General features: G+C 42.1%; 1 protein-coding gene across 1 annotated transcript; it reads right to left on the bottom strand.

The window, feature by feature from the left end:
- Positions 1-208: 208 nt before the first annotated feature.
- LOC123027561 (histamine N-methyltransferase-like) lies at positions 209-25378 on the bottom strand. The gene is made up of 7 exons (XM_044438494.1): positions 25269-25378; positions 21554-21701; positions 19799-19851; positions 11970-12077; positions 9933-10063; positions 8490-8583; positions 209-789 (listed from the first exon to the last, which is right to left on the bottom strand). The coding sequence occupies exons 2-7, from the start codon at positions 21682-21684 to the stop codon at positions 434-436; spliced, it is 873 nt and encodes a 290-aa protein (XP_044294429.1). The 5' UTR covers positions 21685-21701; positions 25269-25378; the 3' UTR covers positions 209-433.

The following is a 25378-nucleotide window of genomic DNA, read 5'->3' as shown; positions in this document are numbered from 1 at the left end:
TAAAATATTCTAAAAGGCGGGAGCAGAACTGACTTCAGACTTTTGAAATATGTGTTATAAGTACTGTTAAGGCAGCTGTAAAGGATTCCTCTTTCAAGGTCATTACATTTTTGCCATCAATCAGAGACATATAGATTGATGATTTTCAGCTTTTGATTAATGATTGTATCATGTGAAATCCAGCTATGGAACCATGACACCAAGATAATGATGTGCAACTCTGGAAGTCGTGTTTTAATCTATTAAAGTATTCATATGCAGTATTGTAAATGTATAACAAAACTATTAGGCAGTTAGAACAGCAGCCACAAACGGCTCTATTATCTGCCTCTTTGTTCCAAGTCTCACTTAATAATTAATAACATATTTAAAATGTTTTAACATCATCAGTTCATTAAGTGGTTCTGTCTCTGAGAAATTCAGAGGAATCTATTCAGGATTCAATCACTATGGCACTTAGGGTATTATTAAACAAAAATTTGCCATTTCTCTTTTCACTCAATTCAGGACTTTTAAGGTCTTTGATAATTTCATCTTTTAGGTCAAGAGGGGCGGTTTCAACAAAATTATTCGTCTCCGTCAAAAAATCAAGCAGCAACTCCCCATCTTTGTTTCCTTCAGTAAAGCAATCAGTGATGTCCATAACTGACGGAAGCTCATAGGACTGGTATTTCAGACCAGCCCCATCAAGTAGCTGTTTGATGTCAGCAGATGAAACATATGCACAACGATCAACCACAGGTAAACGAGGACTTAATTTCTTCCAAAGCTTGGCCCATCCACTGGTTCCTGCCAATTGAATGATATTACGCATGTTCAATTAAAAATAATGATAAGCATCCATATAGATGGCTCTTTACAATGAGCAGGCTGCACAAAGCCTTACTCTCAGGGGCTTTGTGCTGTACAAATAGGCAAAGGTGAACAACAGAAGGAGGAAGGAAAACAGAGGCAAGGTAAAGAGGGTAAACTTTAGTTACAATTGGGTATGGGTGCAGAACAGCTCTCAGCTTCAGGGCTGAACTCTGTTTGAAAGATTTCTATGGGGTGGGACTGGAGGCAAAAGACTGGGGACCAAAGTACCAAGGCATAACTTAGCATGACAGTCTTACCACCTACCAATAATTAAGCTTTAGGAGAATCCAACCATTTAAAAGTGGGGCTGTGCTGATGACATGAAACCCAGAAGCCCACCAAGTGATTGGTAGTGGGAAGGGAGACCATGGCCAGCAAAGAGGCGTGCCCATCAGTGGATTCCTGGAAGGCTGGACTGAGGCCTCGGGTGGGCCACATTTTCCCAATGGACCTGAGGTTCTGCACCCCTGCCCTTGAGTAAGAACCGGGCTGAATCCCAAGAAACCTATTTTAACCAACATTCCACTAAAATAATTTGGTGTACACTGAGTGCAACATACAAAGTTTAAGATGCTCTGTAATTCCAGAGGAATCTGACACATGCCAAGGCTTCTGGTTCTGCATTCTGCATTGGCTGAAAGGTTCATGTTTGGGAGTGATTCAAGGGAGGTAAGGAAATCCCAGGAACAGACAGGAAACCAGTGCAGGCATTTAAGGAAAGACAATGAGTGGTCAGAACAATGAGAAAGATGAGTGGTTTGGGTAGAGCGCTGGATAAGACTGGAGGGCTGGTCAAGGAGGGCCGCAGTAGTGAAATGACTCTGGGCAATGCTTTAGCTATGATAGCCGCTGCCTCAAATCCTGAGACATGTTTTCTCAGGATTTTACAAGGTGCAAACCAGTGGGAAATGACCCATTCAGGAGCACCCCAAAGGGGCACTTCTCTCACAGAGCAGGTCCATACGGTACCTCAAAGAGCCTTCCTCCATTCCTTTCTTTGCCAGCCACACTGCCTGGCGACACTGAAGGGTCACAGCCATTCTTTGCAAGCAACTGGGGGCCAGTGTCCAGCTCCCATTTACCCAGCCACCCTCTCCCCTGCAGATATCCAGGCCACAAGGTACTCCCTCCGGGAGGTAGTTGTTGGGGAACATACAGTGTGGGCCGGGCAGAGGCTCCATTGAAAGGGATGCTGATCCCTTCCTTGATCACCTTTGCAAGTAGCACTGGTTTGTCTACTACTGAAACTGCTCCTCCTCAGTCTAATGTAGGTGATGTGACGAATGCTCAGACTATATGTCTATCAGACGGGCACAACAGTCAGCGACAGTCTGATAGTTCTCCACTGACTTACAGTGAAGATGCACAGATTCAACAAGGACAATCCAAAGCCATCTTTAAAGCACTCACACAGCAGGGGGTGATTTCCATCTTTAAATGCTGCCATAGCGAATGAAGAGGCATGGAGGCATTTCCTTGTTGGACACCCTCCCTGGACAGCACTTTTTATTTGGTACCAGGGAATGGAGAAAGCTTTTGCAAAAAGCACCTATTTTTTTCCTCTCTACACAAGAGCCTTTGATTTCACCAGAGATTTTTGACTTTAGTTTAACTCTCTGCCATCATTTGATTCTTCCTTTAAATCTGCAATCAAATCAGAAGCTGAGATAAGGAGATGTTATTGCAGGATAAGTGATTAAGTAAATAAGCCTTTAGATTTTCCTGCTCTGTTGGATCTGATCATGTGTTTGGGAATAAGACCTCTTACAGGCGCCAGTCATTCATTCCCTTTACTGCAATCCTACACACACTTACCTGGAAGTAGTCCTCCAATAAATACAGAGGGCCTTACTTCAGATAATGCATGCATCGGGCTGCCCTGTATGTCTTAGAATTCCTGTCTTTTGGGGCTCTGCCAGAAGGGAGGGGAGGGGAGGAGTTTGGCAGAGAAGGTGCTGTTTGTCATTCCTCTCCCATGCACTGAAACCAACTAAAGAATTTGCATAGTTACCGGGTCTGATCCTGCAGCTCTTTGGAAGAGTAAGTGCCAGGATATCCCCTGTCCCCACAGGGCTTTCCATAGGCATCTAGGTGGATATTGGGGTGGATGGGACACCCCATTGGTGGTGCTCCTTGCCTGCTGTATCCTAATCTCATCTGAAATATACTGGGGTTTAGGATTGTGCCTTAATTTATAAAACTCAACCTCAAGGTTAACTGTTAAATTCTGAAGACAAAACAATCAAATCATCATTCTATATTATATGATAATTTCCTCAAGTTTCTTGAGATAAATAAAGATGTAGTTTTTGTATGGCTATTAGGAAGTACATAGCAAAACCTTTAAAATACATATAGTACTGTTCTCTGAAAAGTAATTCCCATAATTCTAAGGAAGAGGAAGAAACCAAGAATTTATATAATTACAGACAAGGATGAAGATATGTGTAAGACTCACTCATAAATTCTAAAAACTGGAGCATCTACATATGCCACTGTGTCTAATTTAAGTTACAGTTAAATTACAGAATAAATGCTGATGGATTTTAGCATTTATTCTGGTCTTTTAATAATTTTTGAAGGATTTTATGCATGACTTTATTATTGTTAAGAAATGTTTATTCAGGTGATTGACAAGCAGCATGGAAGTGTTATAAAAAAAAACAATGAGCATTTTGACATCACTCTCCAAATTACTTGTGGCTTAGGGCCCTTAAATCAAGGAACGGGTAATCAGACAGATCTTCTGTATGTTTACCCAAAGGTAAGCCCTGTCTGAATAGTCTCGGTCATAGTCTCGGACTGATTAAACCCTCTTTCATTTCCATAGGATTTAGCCGAGATGTGATTTGCTGAAATTCATGGAAACTTTAAAAGTTCCCATTGCCTGGTGCTGAGATTGAGCTGCAAGAAAATGCAGCTGACTGAGAAACAATTACACTGATTTCAAGCAGGCCAAGGAGAAGCAAGCAACCCAAGACATGACAGATCTTTGGTGTCTCCTCTTCGAAAATGCTGCACGGCACGGCAGCATTCTCAGATAAGGGACATCCATTACATTCTGTGCTTCTGTGAAGTTACAGCATATGGGATGTTTCAAAGAATAAGGAACATTTGGCAACCTTAGGCCAGTCAGATTGCATCCCACAGTGACAAGGGAGCTATCCTTTTAAAATCTACTAAAGGCTGACATAAGGTACATAGATAAGATCCTGCAGAGAAGAAGGAAAATATTAGCAGAAGCAGTGAGAAGTGAAACCAGGCTAATCCATTTATTTGGTACCCTTGGTGGCATGATTCAGCATTTCTGATGTGAATCATTTATAAAAGGCCAAAGCTACCAGCCCCAATGGGTAGGAAAGCAATAAATTCAAGACTAATGAGGGCTTGCTGAGAGGTATGACTGCAAATCCCCATTGCTAATAAAGCCAGTCGCCTGCCTTTTTGGAAAGCAGTCTATCTTTAAACAGTTTCTTACTGAAACGTAAACACTCCAGTGGTCTAGAATCGATGCAGCACAACAAATCTGTGTGCCTCCGTCTCTTTCCACCTGGTGGAAAATGAATGCAGTGTACTAATTGCAAGAAATGTGCTGGTGTCAGTGTTCTGTGACTCTATGCCATTTCTGAACGGAGCAATTATACCTTACCTGTCTGGCACATTATTATAATCACTCCCTGTAGATGCAACATATGGTGCTACTTTTGTTTTTCCAGGACTGTACTGTGAACTGAATGTGTGGGGAGGCTATTATCTTAAAAACAAAACACAATTTCTACATAATTCTTCAGACCTGCCCCAGTCTCATTGACAAGGAGATTGTGGGAAGAGGTCAAACCTTTAGACGGTATCCAAGTTCCTGATCTGTTTTGCGCTTTTTCGCTTCTACAGCCAAGTTCTCATTAAGATCTATGATTCTGCAGGAGGAATTGCATGGAGTATAATCCAGTGAGAACTCCTACCTGGGAACGCTCCACTGAAAAGAACAGTGTTGCAGAAGAGCAACGGGGCAGTCACTTGTGGCATTTTGGTGGATTGTGCACATCACAATTAGGTGTTCCTTAATTGCTTCTCCTGAGTCCTTCCCAGTGCACATGGTCTACTGGTTTCGTTCTCCTTGCTGTCATATCCACTTAACCCTGTGCGTCTTCTGTCCTCACGCCGCTCCTGCCTTATTGCTCATGTTCATCCTCTCCTTCATTATCACTAGCAACTGAGCGGAAAATCTTCCCTGCTGCCTCCTTCATGGTTTCCCCAAACATAGCCGGGCAAGGGGGAAGTGGCGCGCAGGGAACGCAGGCAGCAAGCTGAGGTTTGGATGGTCCTGGGGCTCTGATGGTTACTGGCATCGGTAAGGAATTACTTTTAGGTGCACAGGCAGGTTTGCCACTGAAAATCATAACGTAGGGATCAACACAGTTTAGAGGATCAGCTTTAAAGACAATTCTTGACTATGGCAGTATTAATCATTAGTCAAGAACTGCATTCTTCCTGTTAAACATATAATTAACCCTACAAAAAGAACCCTTGACAGTCAAGAGTCCTAGCATTTAAGCACACAGCCTAAGTTGTGGACTGTTAGTCCATTTTTAAGGTAGTAACACTGCAACCTGTCATTGATGAAGCTGCCCATCCCGCTCATCTCTGCTTTTGTCCTGTGTCTCAGCCTCTGGTTCTTCATTAACAGTGGCGCTTCTGTCTACAGCAAACATCTAAGTATAACTGATGCAAAAATTACTGAAACCTGAAACTGTTTAACTTTGGCTGGTTCTGCCCATAGGATTTTGCACTGGGCACCATACTGTGTGTAATGTATCCAATTTGCTCTGCTCTCTTGCTAATACATGCAAACAGATGCATAAATATTGCCTCCTCTGCCATTCCGTGTTTCAGGTGCCTCAATCACAACTTTCTTATTCAGGTATCAAATATAACCAAGTTGAGATGCGACTTTTACAAGCAACGGCCAGTAAACATGGGGAAATGAGCCGACCAAATAGCACAACACAGCTCTGTCGTACCTATTTGCTGCATGCCTCATGCAGTCTGGGGTTGCAACAGGTGCGAGTCTGGAAAACCTATAGTAGCTTGCTGAATTCATTGAAAGCACATGGGTTCCCTCCATGAATTCAGCTTTTAGACTATGTGCATATTCTGTTTGTGGCATTGAGCTACTGCACATCATGAGCGTCATAAAGCCACTTGATAACTTTGTGAATTCTTCCAATGTTTCTGCGAAGTACCATGTAGTTTAACCCACATCTCTGTGATCCATATCAGTCTACCACAGCTCCAGAACTAGGAACTTGCAGACAAGCTCTAATATTCCACATAACCTGACTCTCAACATGAACACGGGCACTGACATCTGGTGACATCACATTTTCTGGTGATATCAAGTTTGCTGTGAACTCTGACCCCCAGTTTCACAACAAGGGGCAATGTCCCCAGAATAGCAGATGGTGAGTTATACCCTTGTGGGAAAGACTGCCAGCTGCGAACGTGGCTAAACTGTCCAAGAATTTTGTATTTCAGGGTCAGGGCTTCAGACAAGTTACTCATGAATTATTTGACTTGACAAGCACTTTGAGGCTGAAGCAGACAGCATAGTCTAGGGGACATTCAACTTGTGCCCAGTTCAGATCCCAGCCAACAATTACTGTATTGGGTGCTTGTTGTTCAGTTTGCTCTTTATTCCACTCAAGGGCAGCATCCATAATATGGAAATGGACTTTTATCTCTCAAGGGCTTTGATGTGGATCCAGTCCTTGATGCACTGCTATGGGAATACGTGCCATTGAACTCAATAGGTTTTAGTTCAAGTGGACATATATGGGATTGTGCTGGAAGGCTGAATGAAAAATGAGGAGTACTGCACAAGCATTCAGCAGCAGTAACAGCAGTCCTACGAGGAAAAAAACACTACAAGGATGCTAGGACTGAGGTGCAGTTTAATGAAGTCTAACTCTGGATAATGAAATATTCATATTGCTGATGTAGAAGAACTTCCCCATTTATCTAAACATCCATGGTTTGGGAAAGCGCCATCCTTCCCGCTTTTTTTAAAGTCCTGGATTATTGCCTTGTGTCCTCAGCCTTGTAGTGGGGAAAACATTTATTTCTCCTGCTAGGCTGCTCAAGGGAGGACACCAGCTTTCAATAGCATGATCCTATGCATGCTGACTCAGACGTACGTCCAGTGGTGCCTGCTTCCCAGCAAATTGGTTCAGGGTTGCAGTTTGAAAAACAGGTGCTGAGAAATTCGGGGAGAAAGAACGAAACCTTCCCTACATCTGGCTGAAAAAGGTGGCCCTTCCTAGTCTAGCTCTCCATCGTTTTATCCGGTCAAATGATCACAAGGTACTCAGTGCAACAACTTGGCTGAAGCACAGCTGCTCTGAGTTTGAAATAAGGTGCAGTATAAATGTAGTAAATACATACATTTATGAGAGATGTAGAAATGAACAGAAGGTAGGAAATAAAAAGAGAAGTGTCTTGATTAATAAAGTGCCTGTGTATCTTACGGTAGTTTGGCCTAAGGGAGTTTGGGCTACTCTCAAATACGCAATCTTTTTTCCTCATGAAATTTTATTTTATTTTGAAATTGTGTTAACAAAGGCAACAAAAGGAATAAGAATATAAAATAATAAAGAGATCATTAAAGAAACCAAGGATGTCACTAATTATCATTCACAGGGCACAATTCGATGCCTGCTACCCTCAGAGCATGTAAATCTTTGAGCTGAAAACCAAGTTTGCATCCAATGTCTGCACCACGGAGCTGCAGTGGCAATTTCTGTGGCCACTGTGCCTCACCTGCTTTCTATCTAGGTGGCCATTTGTTGTTGGGGAGATAAAGCACTGAGGAAGGGAAGGGAAGGGAAGGGAAGGGAAGGGAAGGGAAGGGAAGGGAAGGGACATTGGTGCTCACCTATCAAGTTATAAACTGTTTAGGGCCATGTATCTGAAGGACCTGTCTGTAATTTCAGAAGCTGTCCTTCACGTCCTACCATTCAGAGAGCTTAAGCTGGTCAGAACGGGGGCCTGTTTGTGGTGGGACCCTGACTGTTCCTCCCTCTGGGCAGTTCAAGTGGCTCCTTCTTTGTTTAGTTTTAGGTGGACCATTTTTGTTCTGTTTGGCATTTGAGTGGTTTTAAATTTAATCCTGCTCTCTGCTTTATTTTTCCCTCTCTTTTATAATTTATTATAATTATTACTACATTTCTTATCTAGTTACTATATTGTAATGACTTTTATATGTTCTCATTCATATATCACCTTGAAAGGTACTTTTGAATTGAAAGGAGACTCATAAGATTTTATATATAAATAAATACAGTTAGATTTAATTTTTAAAACTCATATGATACATACTGTACTGAAGACCGGGGCATGAACAAACAGGTGTTTGTTTTAGACTACTTACTTATTGGGGTTTCTCTTATTCTACTTATTTATTGTAAGCTGTCCTGAGATGTTTGTAGGGGACGGGTTAGAAAAACTTTAAATAAATAAATGGTAAATCAGAAGAATGAGGTGACCCATGATGAAAATAGAAACACATATTTAATTACAAACCCATGCATGTCTGAATTCAGTCTGGAACTGCAAAAAGTGTACTTCATTGTACCTACCTGAAACATGAACAATGAGGAGTTTGGCCCCAGGTTCCAGGAGGCTGTGAAAGAACCTAATGGTAGCTGAGACGTCATCTACATAATACAGCATCTAGAAATAAGGATTCTTGAATGTAAAGTAGATTTTGAAAAGCCCTTCTATGATTGTTCCCATTTTCATTAGGGCAGAAACAAACCTAATATATGCATCTTCCAGTTTGTATTAATCTCTGCTTTCTCTTTATCTGTGTGCACTAAAATGACAGATTTGCATTTTTCCCTCAAAAGTAAGGATTGAACAGGTTCTCTTGTAATAGTAAGAATAATAAGTCCTCAAATCTTTTGGAACATTTATGGCAGATATAGATACTTTCATCATTGCATAGAGCTCATTTCAGAAAAGTTAGGCAAAGAGCAAAGTGTGAGAAGCAGTCACTATCCTTTTTCTTTTTACTTGCTTTTAATTTCCACAGTTTTTAGAGCTCACATGTACTCTTTTTCCTTACAAAATTAACTCTTAGATTTTCATATGAGAGCCAAGGACTCAAAGGACCAAGGAACATTTTGAAACAGGAACAGACTGGACACCATCTGGCATAGATGCTTTTAAACTGGATTCCTGCACTGAGCCTAAATAGCCCCTTCTGTGAGGACAAGTCAGAGAGTTTACACAGACCCTGATAAAACAAATTCTGTGCTGTTTGAGATCAGTCTACCTGCTCTTTGACTACCTCCAAAATGTCTCCCAGAGAAAATTTATTTTGCTCATTGAAATAGTAGCAACAGATTGAGTTTATTCTGCACTCCCAGGGGGTTTTTCCACTGTTAGACGATTGCCTAAGGTGAGATAGAGTCTGAACAGCTGACCCAGGGTAGCCATTTCGTGCCTTCAAATGAAAACTCCCAAGAGAACCTTGTGGGAAGAGGGTTGGATCAAGACTCATTCAGCAGCGTTCTTTCCATGCTTGAGGGAGGTGACACATGGCAAACTGCTCTGATTCCTCCTCTCTTCTCTAGCATCCCAAAAAGCTGCCTGGGGAGGCGAGGGCAAGGGAGGGGGCTCTCTTGGACAGCGAGTGGGATGTGGTGCTGTGGACTACAAGGAGCAGATGGAATTGCCAGAAACGTGGCAGCCAGCCCCTTCCTCCTGCAGGCAGCCTCTGCTGCAGTGCATCCTAGCTTTCCTAGTAAAACAAAGGCAGCCCTTAAGCTTGCATCCAGCCTGTGACAACCTTTGCACTTCACAGCTTTGTGGTCTGTTATTTACACATGAATAACTAGATAGCCAACCAACTGGGAGGCAGCGGTGTACAGAAAAATACTGTAAATATCAGGCTGTACAAAATGCAATGATTTGTTGTAGCTCAGTGTCTTTTAAGTTCCGTATCCTGCAGAAAGGGTAAGCCATGAATGTAATGGCTCAGCAAGAGCTCTGTGACAATGTAGTAGGCAACTTTTTACCTGAATCATGTGAATGAAATTCCACTTCCTCATCTCTTTGCTTGTCTTCATTCGACTTTCAAATTCTGAAGAAGTCTCCTTGTGCCAAGTAAACTTTATGTTCTCGAGGTTTGATGTCTTTGCAGCATTTTCTAAAATATGATCGCTTCACAGTTTATCTCAATTGCAAATATGGAATGCATTTCCATTTCAAATTTTAGAGCAGCTGAGAGCCATATATTTTTTAAAAATATGACATCAATGTCATTGGTAAGGCCAATCTTGAGTTGCTGGCTGCCTCCCTCCACTCCTCACTTGCTTTAATGGAGCAAACCGAGGAGTGAAGGAAGCACTTTTTGTTGCCTGTTATATGACAGGCTCAGAGTCTGTCTCCAGTTCTATCTCTGATGACTCCAATAAGGAGGAACAAAATGTCTACATTTTGTTTTATATATAGAACTTGGATTTTGGGGATACATCTTAGATTTAAGATATGCAGAGGACGGGCAGCAATTCACCAGTGTGATACTAGAAATATCTTCAGGCAACAGTACCACTGTAGGCTACAAAGTATATGTCACAAATAAAATTCATGCCAAGTAAAGCACTACAGAGTCCATTTTGTTTAGTGGGACAAATTGAAGCACTAGATGTAAGAGAACAATGGATCTTGCACTTAGTGACCATTGTCTAGATTATGTCCAAGGTTCCTTCATACTGAATTAAGTTGGATTTTGACCCACCAGAATCCAAAGAAAGCCCAAACACTGCCTATCACATAATGCCACTGTGCCCAATTTCAACTCCTCATAAAATCAGGTCTTGTTTCAGTGCAGCTTTGAAGTTTGGCATTGAACACTGAATGACACCAAGATGATTGCAATGCTTTCCTGATTTCCAGTGCATTTCTGGTAGCCCAGAAAGCACCCAGAAAGAGAGAAAAGCAGGTCCTTGCAGCACGGCTAACTTAATCCCATTTCAACTCTGCCTTCACTGTTTTGGGCACATTGAGTTGGCATACAGTCCTGACCTTTGTATGCACAAAGAATTCAGAACGCTGTGCTTTCTTATGGGCCCACAAATCAAAGTGCTACTTTTTCAGGACTCCGGTTATGATACATCCTGGAGAAATAACTGAAAAATATTCTGCCTCTGCTTATCTCCCTTTCTTTGCATTCCCTATTGGACACAGGCTACCACTTTTGAATGCAGCAGCCGCTACCCGGTCTCCTTCCATTTATCAGTCTCTAGCCTCTATGACCACAGTTCAAATCTAATTTGCTATTTTAAACTCAGACATCATTGAGCAGCAATCCATATCAGCACTGAAAATAATCTGGCTCAGTCTGCTCCTATTTAATCACTAGACAGTCTGTGAGGAGACATCGGGAAAACGAAGAGCAGGAAAAGAAAGCTAATGCCTGCCAATGTGGCTTCTCTCTGTCAAAAATCAGAACTGGGCCAACCAGCAAAGAAGTTTTGAAAGCCCACAAGGCAGTATAGTCCTGTTCCACTTAATATGTAACTATTTTCTGAAGTGGAAATATGTGTAATTCGCCAATCGTACAGCCAAGCATGGTTTCCCATTCCAAAGATACATACAAAGTAGGCACATGTGCTTTCACTGGAACTGGCACCATACATGGTGTGTGCACGTTTATATATCCATGTAGGAAAATCGGTTTTGATGGAGTAGTCTTCAGTTTCAGGCTGAGTTCAAGCTGCCTTGTTAAATAGCTGCAGTCTCCTCTCTCTTTCATTTCTACAACTATTTCACTTTTTTACTGCTTTCACTGCCACTTCGGAAGGGATTGAAACATCCTCTGTGTTAGTGCCATGCGGAGAATCACAAAATAGGAATTCCCTTGCAATGGAATTGCAGCAAATGAATGATCCCTAGAAACATTATGCCAACTATTTCTTTACGGGATGACAAGCGTAGCACTGATAGAACAAGAAAAGAGGAAATGATCTGACAAATTATCTTGCACTTTTCAAAGTGGGTTCTTAAAAGCACTACAAACTGCAAGAAAACATAAGCCACCGTGTTAACTATACCTTTGTATTTCATGATTTGCTCAGAGTTTGGTTCTATCACATCATTATGAATAATAATGCCAGGATATTTATCTTGTAGCTTTGTGAGAATCTGGAGGTCAATTTCTCCTAGGGAACAAATAAGAAATAGAAAGCTGACAATATTGTAAAACATCTACATGTCTCATTTAGTTTACAATATGTTAGGCATCCTTTCCCCTATCAGGTGACCAAGCAGTAGCTGAAAGGGAATGTTGCATAACAATCCCATCACACCATTGATTGGTGCCTTACCCATGTCACGGTGCCAGCTGTCATGGCTCACAAATGGCAGCCTATTATCACAAACCAAGCTACAATGCATGCTTCAGTATGTGAAGCATGTGGGAGGGGCATCTAATTACAGTCCAGCACAACCAGCTATGGAATATGTTCAATAATCAAAGACAGTGGGTGAAGAAACATTTCCTTCCACAATGCAAGACCAATGGAAAGATGTATCTCCCAGTCACAACCTATGCATTGCATGTCACCAAAAACCACACCGAGTACCTTTATCCAGAGGTAAGTCTGCCATGCACATGCAGAGAGCTGTGCTAACTCAGCTCAAAAGAGGTAAAATTAGTTGCTGTCGGACAAAGTACTGAGCTGGGGAAGGAGTCTGTGTGGAAGTGGGTAAAGGGTACTGTGAGAAGCGGCTGGGCTTTTTCCACTTGTGCTAGGTAACTGTACTGCCCTTTTTGCTAAAATTCACATAAGCCTCTCTGCCAAGTTCAGATATCACAAGCCAGTGTGAAAAGCCAGTGGCACAGAAATGTTCTAATAAAATAAATTAAAAAAAACAGGCCATCCTGAGCAGCCAACAAGATAGGAGTTCTCATGCCGGCCTGTGCATGGGTTCAGATGAAATGAAAACCACTCAGGGAAAAGCAAGGGTGACAATCAACCGGGTCGCTTCATGGCATCTGGTCAGTAGGGGTTTGGGGATCACATGGGGTACTGTATCCTGATGTGAACTGGTATGCATATGTAGTCCAGCAAGGAATTGCATCGAGAAAACTTAAGACTCCTTCATTTCCTTTGGAAGTTATGCTACTGAAGATCTAGAGTCAGCAAGCAACATCAACATCTTAGCGTACTTCTTGACAGTTGGCACCTAGAACGAACGCTTGAAAGACCTGCACAGAGATTTCATCTTTTACTCATTAATAGTATTTTATTTTATCATTTTTTGTAGGAAAACATAGGAGAGTTACCAATGAAAGAGGATGTTTTGTAGGATTCCATGAACAAGACAGGGCCATAGCACAAGGAAAGCCTCATGTGGAAGCCCCCTTCATCAAACAATCAGTTCATCAGCAAAAAGAAAGCTAACAAATGAGTTAGCATGTGCATGTTAGCAGTGCTCCCAGTGGTGGGATGCATGGTTTTGTTATATTATAGCATGCTTTTAATCATATGTTTTTCCTATATTCTTTTTTGCAAACATTTAAAGTTTTATTTAAAAAAAGAAAAGTTAAATTGCACCCACCTCTACTGGAACCTCCATATGGATTTCTATAAACTTTACTTAGCCTTCAAAAGGCATTTGCATACCTGTTACAATCATTCATGAGTAACTCCACAGTATACTTTAAATTCATGGCTGGCATCCCAACACAAATCACAGAGCTTGCCTTCAAGGGCACCGTTTAGTACTATCACCAGCCACTGTCTGTGCATAGAAATGCACGTGTTATTTACTGCCAGGCAAGGTGGCATGAGTGGAAGGTCTCTAGAGTGGACCACCTCTGGAAGTGCTGGCTCCAGGCGTGTGAGGGCCCTGGGGTAAGAGCCCTCCAGTGAGTCCAGTTGCTCACCATGAGCACAACATAGTCTTGCTCTGCATCACCTTTTCTATCCCTGCTACCCTTTGTTTGCCAGTAGGCGATGCAGCAGTGGGAGGTCCTGCTCCCGTTTCCTTCTCACCATCATGATTCCTGGGCCAACGTTGAGGAGTAGGTGAATGAGCAGCCTGGCATGGTAAAGAGGAGGCCCAGTCTGAGGGGCCTCTGACGTGGGGTGGGCCTTCAGCAGGTGCCCAGTTATACCTACCCTCAAGGCTGGCCTTTACCCACAGCTTCCTTAAATGTTATGGAAACTACAAAGGGATGGGCATTTCAAAAAAGGCCATCATACTTTGCACAGAAGGCTTAACTACCCCCCAACATACACACACACTTTTCCTAGCTGAAATTGCTCCTCTCCTAAAGCTGCTATTCAGCCTGAACCCTCCCTTGGTGTTTGGGTTGCATCCAACATTGCTCACTCAGATGTGTGCAGGAAGACGCCACCCCTCTGATCCGAGGGTGAATGAATGGCTGGCTAAGCATCACTGCCTTGACTGGCAACCAAGTTGTGTGATGCAAGGAATCAGCTGGAACAGGGTTGCCCAGTCTAAGAACCAGCAAGTACTGTAAACACATGCAAGGCCTGGTACATACTGGGCATCACAAGGGCGAAGCCCTTGTGCTAACTAGATCTGAGAAAGTTAGATCAATGAATATCTCAGTATATGAAGCCTTGCACATTATCCCTGTGCCATTTATTTTTACTGTAAGACATTTCATTCCCACTTCTCCAAGGTGCCCAAGGACAACTCACATTCAAAAGTAAGCAAGCATTTAAAAAAACCATTTGGAACAATGACAAAGAAAACAGTAGATTGCATCCAGGAGCTTTCATCTGTAGAAAGAAGGGCTTCGCACACAAGAGAAGCCACTGCACAGTTTTTTGGTGATTCACTACCTTTCCCCTTTATCACAGCTCACTGAATTTAGCAGGGTTCGCAGACTTCTGTGTAGCGTTTTCAGAGAGCTGGAGGCACTGCTACAAGGAAGAGGACAAACGGATATCTACTTCTTACGCCTCAGTAGTGCACACACAGCTCTGGACTCACACTAATAAAAACAGCAGCATCAAGCAACATAAATGGGTGGTAGCAGACGTACCAACTACTAATAGCCATTCCCAAAGACCAAAAAATTTGCATAACCCATGAAGCAAACTGGTGGCATAATGCCTAGATATCATGGGCTGCCGTGGGGGCGGGGGGACTAAACTAAGAGCCCCATCCATTTATCAGGAAGTGCTGTGGTGTTATTTATGCAGGGTGAATTTGACAGTGTTGGGGCACCTGCTACTGCAGCTTCTAAAAGCAAGTGCAGTCCCTCTCCTGGGCTTATTTTATTTTATTTAATAATTTATTTTATGAAATTTGTATGCCATCCAATTACCAACGTCTCTGGATGGCTAACAGCATAAATAAATTGACAATCCACTCTGGATGCAAATTAATAAAATACAGTAATAAAATTTGATATTAAAACATATTAAAATATTAAGTAAAAAGGTCTTAACCTGGCGCCGAAAAACATATAGTGACGGCGCCAGGTGGACCTCTCTGGGGAGTGCATTCCAAAGACTGGGTACCACCACAGAGAAGGCCCTCCTCTGGATACTCTGTCTCCTAACATCTTTCACAAAGGGTTCCCGGAGGAGGGCTTCTGTTGCCGATCTCAGGGGGAGGGAGGGCAAATAGGGAAAAGGCGTTCCTTAAGGTATCCTGGTCCCAATTTCCCCAAAAGTAAGCACCAGTGGAGTTACTGTGGTTTACTTCTGAGTAGGCATCAATTGGGCCTTTCAGAGGATCGGAGCGTGGAAATGGCATGGCGTTTATTCTCTCCAAAGGTTGGAGAGTAAGTCAATGAGAGAGAAAGCAAGAGCATGAGAGAGAGAGAAAGAGAGAGAGAGGGGGGGAAGCTGAAGGGGGGTGACAAGAGAGCCAGGAGAGCTGCTGAAGGCTGATCAGGTGCTTCTCCTTAGCTTTCCTGCTGTTTTGTCAAAGCCCAAAAGTACCACTCGGGCAGCACCAGATCCCCCCTCCCCCAGCTCACTCAAGCCCCCCAGAATAGCTGCACAGGCTGCGCGCTTTGGGGGAAAGCAGCATATCAAAAAGTTGTGTTGTAGCTGGCCTGAAGAAATCTGGTATTTAAAGACAGACATGGCACGAGAAAGATCCTTTGCAGTGGACACGAAGTGACACACCAGGCGCGGCAGGGCCAGTAGCTGTACTTAGTCTAGGTTGCTGCTCTGCCACAAGGCAAGAAGAGTGGCATTTGGATGGGAAGGGAAGTCAGAAGGTGGTTGTATTGCAGCAACAGAAGTGGGCTTTTGTGAATTGGCTGCAGATTCATTATATCTCCTTTCACCGTCAGTTGCATCTCAGAAGTTAAGATCAAAGCACTACACAAGGTGTTTCCTTTCCGTCTTGTCCTTTGTATAAGCTCTAGGAGGCCCTGCAGCGTAGCAAAACAGTCTGGCACACATGTCAAAAAGAAATCTTGCAGTGTTACAATCAAATTGAAAGAAAACTCACCCCCAAGAAGACAAGAAGTGAAAGGGAAGGGTCACTACACTATCCAAAGATCCCGTGCACAACTGTGACTAGACGGAATGATGTACATAAGATACAAGCCTTATGAAGAAAGGCCCGTTCTCACCAATAGTTAAACGGGGTTGGCAGCACAACATTAGGCTGTTGCCTGAGTCAAGGAACCATGGAGTAATTTACCTTCCTCCCCACCACCCACCAAAAAAACCAAAGCCTTAGTTCTGCAATCAGGCAATGAGTCCATTCCTGGATTCACACAGAAGCACTCCTCCGGGACCCATTTTTCACTGTGTTCCAGCCACAGTCTAGAACAGCAGTGGGCAGACTTCTGGCTTGTATGATCTACTTTGGTTTGGCTGTGGCAGAGTCTGCCGATTTCCCTAGAACCCTGAGGTCGCCCAGCTGAACTCAGGTGCAAATTATTTGCTCGAGCAGAACCCATGCTGCAAATCAAGGAGAAAAATGCTCTGAGGGCAGGCATAGCATGGCATTTATGACCAACCCTTTTGGTCCACAGATCTGTTCCTGGTTTATTTATTTTATTTTTATTTATTTAGAAAATTTCTATGCCGCCCCATTCGCCGAAGCCTCGGGGCGGCTCACAAAACATTAAAATATAATATATTAAAAATATAAAATGAATTTACAATATAAATTTCACCCAAAGCATTCAGTTGTGGCTGCCAAACTGTGTCTGATGCAGGGGATCTTTCGTTTTGCTGTTGTTAGACAACTGGGAGTTACGAAATCCACTGCACTCCTCCCTGATCTAGGTGATCAAATTGAAACAGACTCTCCACAAGTAAGGATGGCAGATGGAGTGAAGCACAAGACTAGGAAGATTCAGGGAAGGTTCTGCCAAATAACTGCCAGGAGAACATCCGTTATTGGGCAGCTTAAGAGTAAACCAGGTCTTGAGGAGAAATGGGCGATTTTCCAGAAAATATGTGTTTGACAAGGAAAAGGATATCAGCATGAGACACTTCTCAGAAGATGCTTTGGACTTGGACAGACCTGTCACCAGGGCTTTTTTTTTGTCATAGAACACACCGGAACAGTGTTCCGGCACCTTTTTCTGGCGGATTTTTCCAAGTGATTGTGAATCGCCCTGTTGGGCATAGCAGATTGGCAGCAAAAATCATTAACATAGTACCTGCGGGCTGCTTGTGTGTCGGCACTGATTGTCGGCGCTGATTGTGAGGGTGCTGCTCGGCTTGGGATTGGTCGTGTGGTCGCACGCTGAGTGCTTACTGCCAGCGGCAACCATTGTGTAAAAGTGTGACCCCAAGACGTGAGTTCCGGCACCTTTTTTTTTTTTTTTACAAAAAAAGCACTGCCTGTTACTGTACAAAACACACTTACCCCTTGACTTCTTTAAAGAAAGCAGCTGCATGTACCTCACAGTATCTCAGATGTGTCCAGCACAAAGACTGGGACACGGCTTGGAAATATTTCGAAAGAAGCCTCTGAAATCGGCATACATGTTTCCATTATACTGGATTTAATATGCTCAGGTGTGTCTACACAAGTGTAAAACAGGTTGTTGGAGGGGAGAGAGTTAAAAGCTTTAAAATGCAAAAGTCAGGAGCTTGATATGAATGCAACGCCTGACAAGGACGGAGCCTGTACTGAGGCTCCTTTCAAGGCATCACTGTGCTGGCACTTTTTCACACGAAATTGCTGTTCTGGGGCTACACATTAAAGAATACAATGCATGGCCCCCTGTGTTTATAAGGCAATTGGGTGTCACACCCCAACATATACTGTTGAATTGGAAAAGAAGTAAATGGCATTTGAAAGCTCACGTGTGATTTATCATTTGTATTTCTAGTGCAAACATATGCTGCAGCCATAATGCTGCAATCGTGGGGCAAGGACTGCCTGGGGAGGGCCTGTGCAGAGGTTTAGCTCTGAATATTAGCTGCTCCCCATCCCCTGCAAATGAATGGCTGATTACCCATCCCGCCCCTAAAGGAGAGGAAACAGAGGACAATCAAGGATCTCCTGCCCAGAATCACTTACCCCTATCTAAGGTCAGAAGTGAAAGTGGAGGGAAATGTTGCAAAACAGGCACTAAAGCTTTGAACCTCCTCCTTCTAGTAAATGTTATAATACTTGTCCTTGAGGGCAACGCACATAACTCAGCGGTACATCAAAATGGCGTGGGGGAGGCAGGAAAAAGCCATAGTCGAAGTGGCCTGGAAATGGAAAATTGAAGGAGAAATATAGTCCCGAGAACAAGTTGGGGGATATGTCATGTTTTCTGTGAGTCAGGGACTGCGATGCTGATTTTAAAAAGTGCTCCAGTATAGATTGTCCTTTGACAAATACAGAATCAGAGCCCAAGAAGTCCCCAGAATACAGGGAAGAGGGTATCGTCACAGTCACAAGGGAGAAAGGTTTGTTCAGCACAGAAGACTGGGAATCTGGAGACAAGGCAGCAAAGGGAGATAACAATGGTCTTTAAGAAAAGTGACCATAATATGGACTGAAAAAGTAAATGTAAGCATGGCATATCAAGAACTGAGCAACCATTTGTCCTGGAAAAGATAATCCAATTAACATTTATTTGGGTTTACACAGCATAAAGATGAGTATATACTTTCAAGAATGGAAATTGAATTTCAGATGCAGGATAAACAGCTTTTGTTTTGCTCTATTTACAAAGATGTTTTCATCTTCAGATTTCAGAACACAATGGTTTAACTTTTGGAACTGAGCTACAGACAAATCTGGGGATGTGAAATTGGTAATTAAACATTGAATAAATGTCATCATTTGTTCATAAGTTCAGTAGAAATAATATTCTCTCCATAAAAAAATAAAAGCTGATTCTCATATCAATCCCTCCTTAAAAGATTCTTATATTTGCATACACTGAGTTGGGGAACATATTCCCCCCATTCACAAGTAACCAGCTGACCACCCTTGTATAATTTTTAAACCCTTCACCCAAACCGCTCTGATTTGTAGCTTAATCTACAGCCTTAATTGAGTTCACTTAGTTGTTTGCATGCAAACAAGTGCTTTGGGGCATCTTAGAACTCAATATATGGCAGCCTGCATTATCCACAACTTTCAATTTAAACTATAGGAATTATTTAAGTTCTCTGATACAATTACCTTAAAAAGACTATCACTATGTTCACCATTAAGTTTCCAATTAAACCTTTCAAGGAAATGGATTGCTTATAGCACATTTGCTGTTTTATAGCACAGTAAATGCCTTTGTTATTGTGGGGGCGAGTCAACAACATTAATAAGACACAAAGCAATTTATGGACTCACATTATAGACTAGGAAACGTGTTCACTAGTTTCACTATTAGTTAAAGTCACCTACAGGCAGACCTTCCATAAAAGAGAATAATCGTCTCTAACTCAAAGAATTAAAAACATGTCTTCATACTTTTTCTTACCTGCTCCACCACCAACACTTAGAACATTGATGGAAGATTTTTCATGGCCAACACTAAGAAAAAAAAAAAATTTTTTTAAATAGTCAGGAGGTTGAAAAGATACTCAAGAAGTATCATGGCAGCCCTATCCAGAAACTTGTCTGCCATTTCCGGATGTTCTGTCTCACTCCGGGATGACCAATAAACAGAACCCAGTAAGCGCTTATGCAGATGAAGAGGTGGAGCTATGCAAATAGCAGATGTCACTCTCAGTGCCTTGGATCAGAGGATAAAGCCCACACCCAATTGAGTTCCAAAGCGCAATCTTTTTTTTTTCCTCTCATGACATCATCACTGTTCACTCCTATAGGGCACCATAGAGCAGCATGCACTGATAAACGGTTCAGGCAAGGGATTATATCTAACACAGCACTAGTGGAAAGATTGTAAGAGCTGGCATCACTAGTGCTTATGCAACAGATAGCATTTTGCTCTAAGAGGAAGTATAGCACTAGATACAACCCCAGGTTTCCCAGGCCAACATGCTGTCAATGGATTTCTGTCATTTTTTCCATGTTGGCCCATTAATAAGCTACATTTTTTTTAATAGAAAGGGGAAGAAATTTAGCCCAGGTCTACTAAACAGGTTTTCTGAATATGACAAAGCCAATGGAAAAACAACTGCATTGCTACCAAATCACTCTCCATGAATCCTAAGCAGTGATAAATTGTGATTTCTCCTTTGTGACTATTTTATTTATTAAAACATTTCTATGCCGCCCCATTCGCCGAAGCCTCGGAGCGGCTCACAACATGAAGTAAAATACAAAAATATCAATATAAAAATAACAATATAAAATAAGTAACAATATAAAATAAGTCGCCCTGGCCAGATAAAATAAGCAAATACTGTTAACAATTAAAATGACGCTTAAATAAAAAGGTCTTGGCCTGGCCCCGAAAAACAAATAACGACGGCGCCAGGCGGACCTCTCTGGGGAGCGCATTCCATAGATTGGGCGCCACCGCAGAGAAAGCCCTCCTCCGAGTACCTACCCTCCTAATTTCTTTCATGGAGGGTTCCCGGAGAAGGGCCTCTCCCGCAGATCTCAAGGGGCAGGCGGGCGTATATGGATGTAAGCGCTCCTTCAGGTAACCAGGACCCAAGCTGTTTAGGGCTTTATAGGTCATCACCAACACCTTGAATTGGGCCCGGACTTCAATGGGAAGCCAGTGAAGCTGACAGAGAACTGGAGTCATGTGAGCATAATGTCCAGTTCCCGTCAGCAGCCTGGCAGCTCTATTTTGAACCAATTGAAGTATCCGGACCGTCTTCAAGGGTAGCCCCACGTAGAGCGCGTTACAGAAGTCAAGACGGGAAGTCACCAGCGTGTGTGTCACTGCCGCCAGGCAGTCGTACTCCAGGTAGGGGCGCAGCTGATGAATCAGCCGAAGCTGAAGGAAAGCGCTCCTCGCCACTATATGTGAATGTATGGAAATATTTATTCCTCTTGGACTATATTTACATATGAAGTAACAAGGTATCTGCCTTCTGCTAGGCAGACTCTGTCCCCTAGAGAAGCTGGAATAGCTGAAATAAAGCATTGCCAAATATTTGGAGGAAAAGTCGTGGGGCAAAGGAGGAAGAGGAATGAAAGAGCAGGCTGAAATTCTCCAGCAGGTTTTGCAAAGCCAGCTCTGTTGCATCACATGGACACACACACAACACATACAGTGTATCAAAGGCCTGTCCTTATAAGAAGCCCATGCTTTTACCTTGATATTATGCCCGGCAGCTTCTTCTGAATGAATTCCTGCATGCACTGATGCTCTGTTGATTTCTTGAGAAACACATTAAAAGATGCAGCATAGTGGCTGTGGTCGTACGACAAGCTTCTCATGGTCATGGCTGGTTCTCAACCCACTTAAAAAAACACAGTGCAAGAAACACAGTTATTTGGCTCTAATATAGGTGAGGCAGGTGGCAAAGAAAAGCAAAGGGAAAGATACAGAGCAGCCTCAGTGGTTCTCCCATGTCACAGAGAGCCGCTTAGAAAAGTATAGCTACAAAGCTGTTCTCAATATGCTAGAAAGTATAAAGGGAAAGCGCTTGCTAAAGCAGCATTTCAGCATTTTTATCCAACTTTGAACTGAGATCTTGACTGCTGCAAATATCTGCTTCTTTTCAGCCAACCCAGAGCTTTAGAGCATGGTTCCTTTGTAAACATGGGGATGGCTTACATTTCAGTGATAAGCTGAGTGATTATTTCCATCAGGAATAATTTCACTGACTAGATTCACTGAAACTCCAAGGTGACATCAGGGTGCATGTCTTGCTTTTGACCCAGCTAGAATTATGCTCTATTTTAAATTTATTCTGCTCACTTTGGGAACTGGAGGAAAATCACTTCCCTTAAACAAAATTAGGTCTTTCTCTCCCTTTATAGGCACTGGTACAGATGCTACATATTTCTGAGAAAGTATTTCCTCCAAATTTTAATGAAGTTCATGCATGTTGGGTGTTTGGTATGATTTTAACCTGCAGCAAACCAGTAGCTGCTTGATTAATTCAAATTCATATGGGAATCCACATCTTGCCCTGCCTCCCGAGCCTTGTGGCGTTCTCCAGTGCTGCGGTCCTTCTTATGTCCACCTGCATCCTGCTACAATGTGCAGCTCATTTTCTCTCTGAAATGCTCCCAGTTCACTTTCCAATCGTCTTCCCTGCATCACTTCCATGCCTCTAACATCTCACAATGCTCTTCCTCTTTCCTTGTTGTTCCATATTTCTGCATTTTAGACATACCCCGTTGACTGTTCATTTGGCCAGCTACACACATCATTTCTTGGACTTCCCAGACCTGTTCACTTTTTCTTCTGCTTTCAGCAGAAAGAACAGATCTATTCATTATGTACCTCTAGGCCCTAGGGCAGATTATTCCTCCTGGGCCCTCTCTTCACACAGGTTTTCAGTTGTCAAATTTCCTGTTTTCCAAAGACCTCTGTGTTAGAGAGAGTGTTATGCTAATAGGAGGCTTTTATGCAAATTCAATAAAGAAATAAACAAACTTTCATTTAAGCCCCCTTTCCCCTGAAAAACCTTCAATTTAATATTCTTTCACACAGAGAAGTTCAGATTTCAATGAATACAACATTCAGTAACATTATAATAGCACATACAATGGCTAAGACAGGTTCAAAAGCATTTCCTATAATTAATTGACTAATTAATCAAGGATATTCTATAGGATAAGGCTATCCTGTAGGCAATTTTAAGCAGAGCATTCAAAAGGCTACATGAACCAAAAATTGCTTTCATGATTACTGGCAAGAAATTTGATCTGGAGAAAAAGGAATGTTGAAAAGAGCTTCTGGAATAAAGAGAGTGTTGTGGAACAAAACTAACTTGTGCCATAAGGTCAGTGTCCAGTGGGATCAAAACCACATAGAGTAAGTTCAGAAATGCATACAGAGCCGTAGAAGTAAGATAGAATCAAATATGAATTATTTTCGTTTCTCTCACTGAGGAAGATACATGACCCAGCTGGGCTTTTCTGATGTTTTCAGGGGGAGTGCTGAGGAAGAGAGGAAAATTCTAGTGACTACAGTTGAGATTCTCAACCATACTGACAAATTCAACATTGATACTGACAAATACTGACAAATTCCACTGGGCCCAAAAGTGAATTGCTGATCTTCTAATAAAATATGCAACAGGTCCCTAAGATCAACTTCTACATCAGAAGCATTGGGAATGGCCAATGGAACACCATTCTTTAAAAAGGGGTCCATGAGAGATCTGGAAAATGCCAGGTTGGGCAGCTAAGCAACTTTTCCAAATAAACCACTTGAAAGAATTCTTAAAGATAGAATTAGTGGGCAAGTAGAAGGATAAGCCCTGAAAAGAAAGAATCAACATGGCTTCTATAAAGGTAACTCCTGTCTTACCAATCTTTTAGAGTTCTTTGCAAGTGTCAAAAATATTGGAACTGGGGTAATCCAGTAGAGGGAATTTGCCTGGACTTTCAAAAAGCTTTTGTGGAAGTACCACTACAAAGGCATCTTGGCAATTTTATACTCAGTATAAGAAGAGAGGTCCTCTTATAGAGCAGTAAGAGATTATAGAATAGAAAACAAAGAGTAGGAATAAATGGTCAATACTCCCAGTGAAAGTGTATAAATAATGAGGCTCCCAAGAGAACTGTATAGAGAACAGTCCTTTTAAAGTTATTCATTAGGAGTGAGAAGTGAAAAAGCAAAACATGATTGTGAGGAGCTCCAAAGAGTTCTTTCCAAATTAAAAGTTTGTTTGTTTGATATTAGGATATTTTTATCCCATCCAATACGGTGCATCTCTGGATGGCTTATCAAAGGGCAAGTGGGGTAAATGTAAGCAAGTGCATTTTGGGGCAAAAAGTCCCAGCTTCAGGTATCTGAGCTAGGAAAGAAATCTTGGGGTAACAGTGAACAGCTTGAGGAAAATGTTAACTTAGAGTACAATTGCTGTGAAAAAAGGCAACAATTTGGAACTAAATTGAAAATAAAATGCCAAATATTGGTATTACTTTTATAAAATCCCTATGGACATTTATTTTATGAGACATTTAAAGAATTGAAGGCACAATCCTATGCCTGGCCAGACAGGGAAAAAAGTCCTACAATTCCCAGAATTTCCCAAACACCATGGCTGCCTACCATAGGATTGTGCCTTTGAGAAATCATTGGTGGGTCCCAAGTTGTGTAAACCTATATTTAGGTACTCATACGTGGAAGAAATAAATGAAAGAAATGCAGCAGCAAACAAAAGAGTGGTGTGAAGTGGTTCACATTTGCACTGGCACTTCAAAATCTTCCAGGGATAAGTCTGCATTAATTCTCTGAAAAACAGAAGAATCTTTGGGAGACCAAGAGTGCTGACAATCTCCAGCTGTGCACAGACAGACCACTGCAGTAACAGGAATAAACTGGGATTAGAATTTATAGTGCATCACCTTGAACTAGCAATGGTGCTGCTAAACATGTTTGCACATTTCCTTGCTTAGCAGCCTCTTCTGTCTATATAATTTATAGATTCAAATTAGGAAGAGTCAAACCATTTGGCAAACCATTTGACATTTTCTGGCTATTAATGAACAGGAAAGAGATTCAGGTCCTCCCCCTCCCCCCTGCCATTTCAAATAGTGTAATACTAAATCTCTATTTTTATCTACCCTTACTTTTGCAATCTTGTGCCCTCTTATTATGGAGCAAGCCCCACAGAGCTCATTGGAACTTACTTTGACGCGAGCATGCAGCAGAACTAACAATACAACAATATACTGTGGATAAAGTCTGTTTGCAAAGTAAACTCCACTCCAGGAACTTTTGATTAATTGCAATGGGATAATCCCCCACACACTTTTAGGATAATTTATTGTTGAGTTAAAGTAACAAATGACAGAGGCTATCAGCTTTTCTTTTCAAAGAAAAGTTTCTTAAGTTCAGTACTCACATGTAAAATCCGCAAGGAACTGTGAGTTTCCGTCTGCAGGACTGCAGCAAATGGATTCAGCAGAATTTCAGGAAATGAATTCTTTATCAGTCAAACACTGAGTCTCTCTC

This window comes from Varanus komodoensis, unplaced genomic scaffold (genome assembly GCF_004798865.1).
Source record: "Varanus komodoensis strain SLA01 unplaced genomic scaffold, ASM479886v1 scaffold32, whole genome shotgun sequence".
Classification (NCBI taxonomy): Eukaryota; Metazoa; Chordata; class Lepidosauria; order Squamata; family Varanidae; genus Varanus; species Varanus komodoensis.
This window is presented reverse-complemented; position numbering and strand designations above follow the sequence as displayed.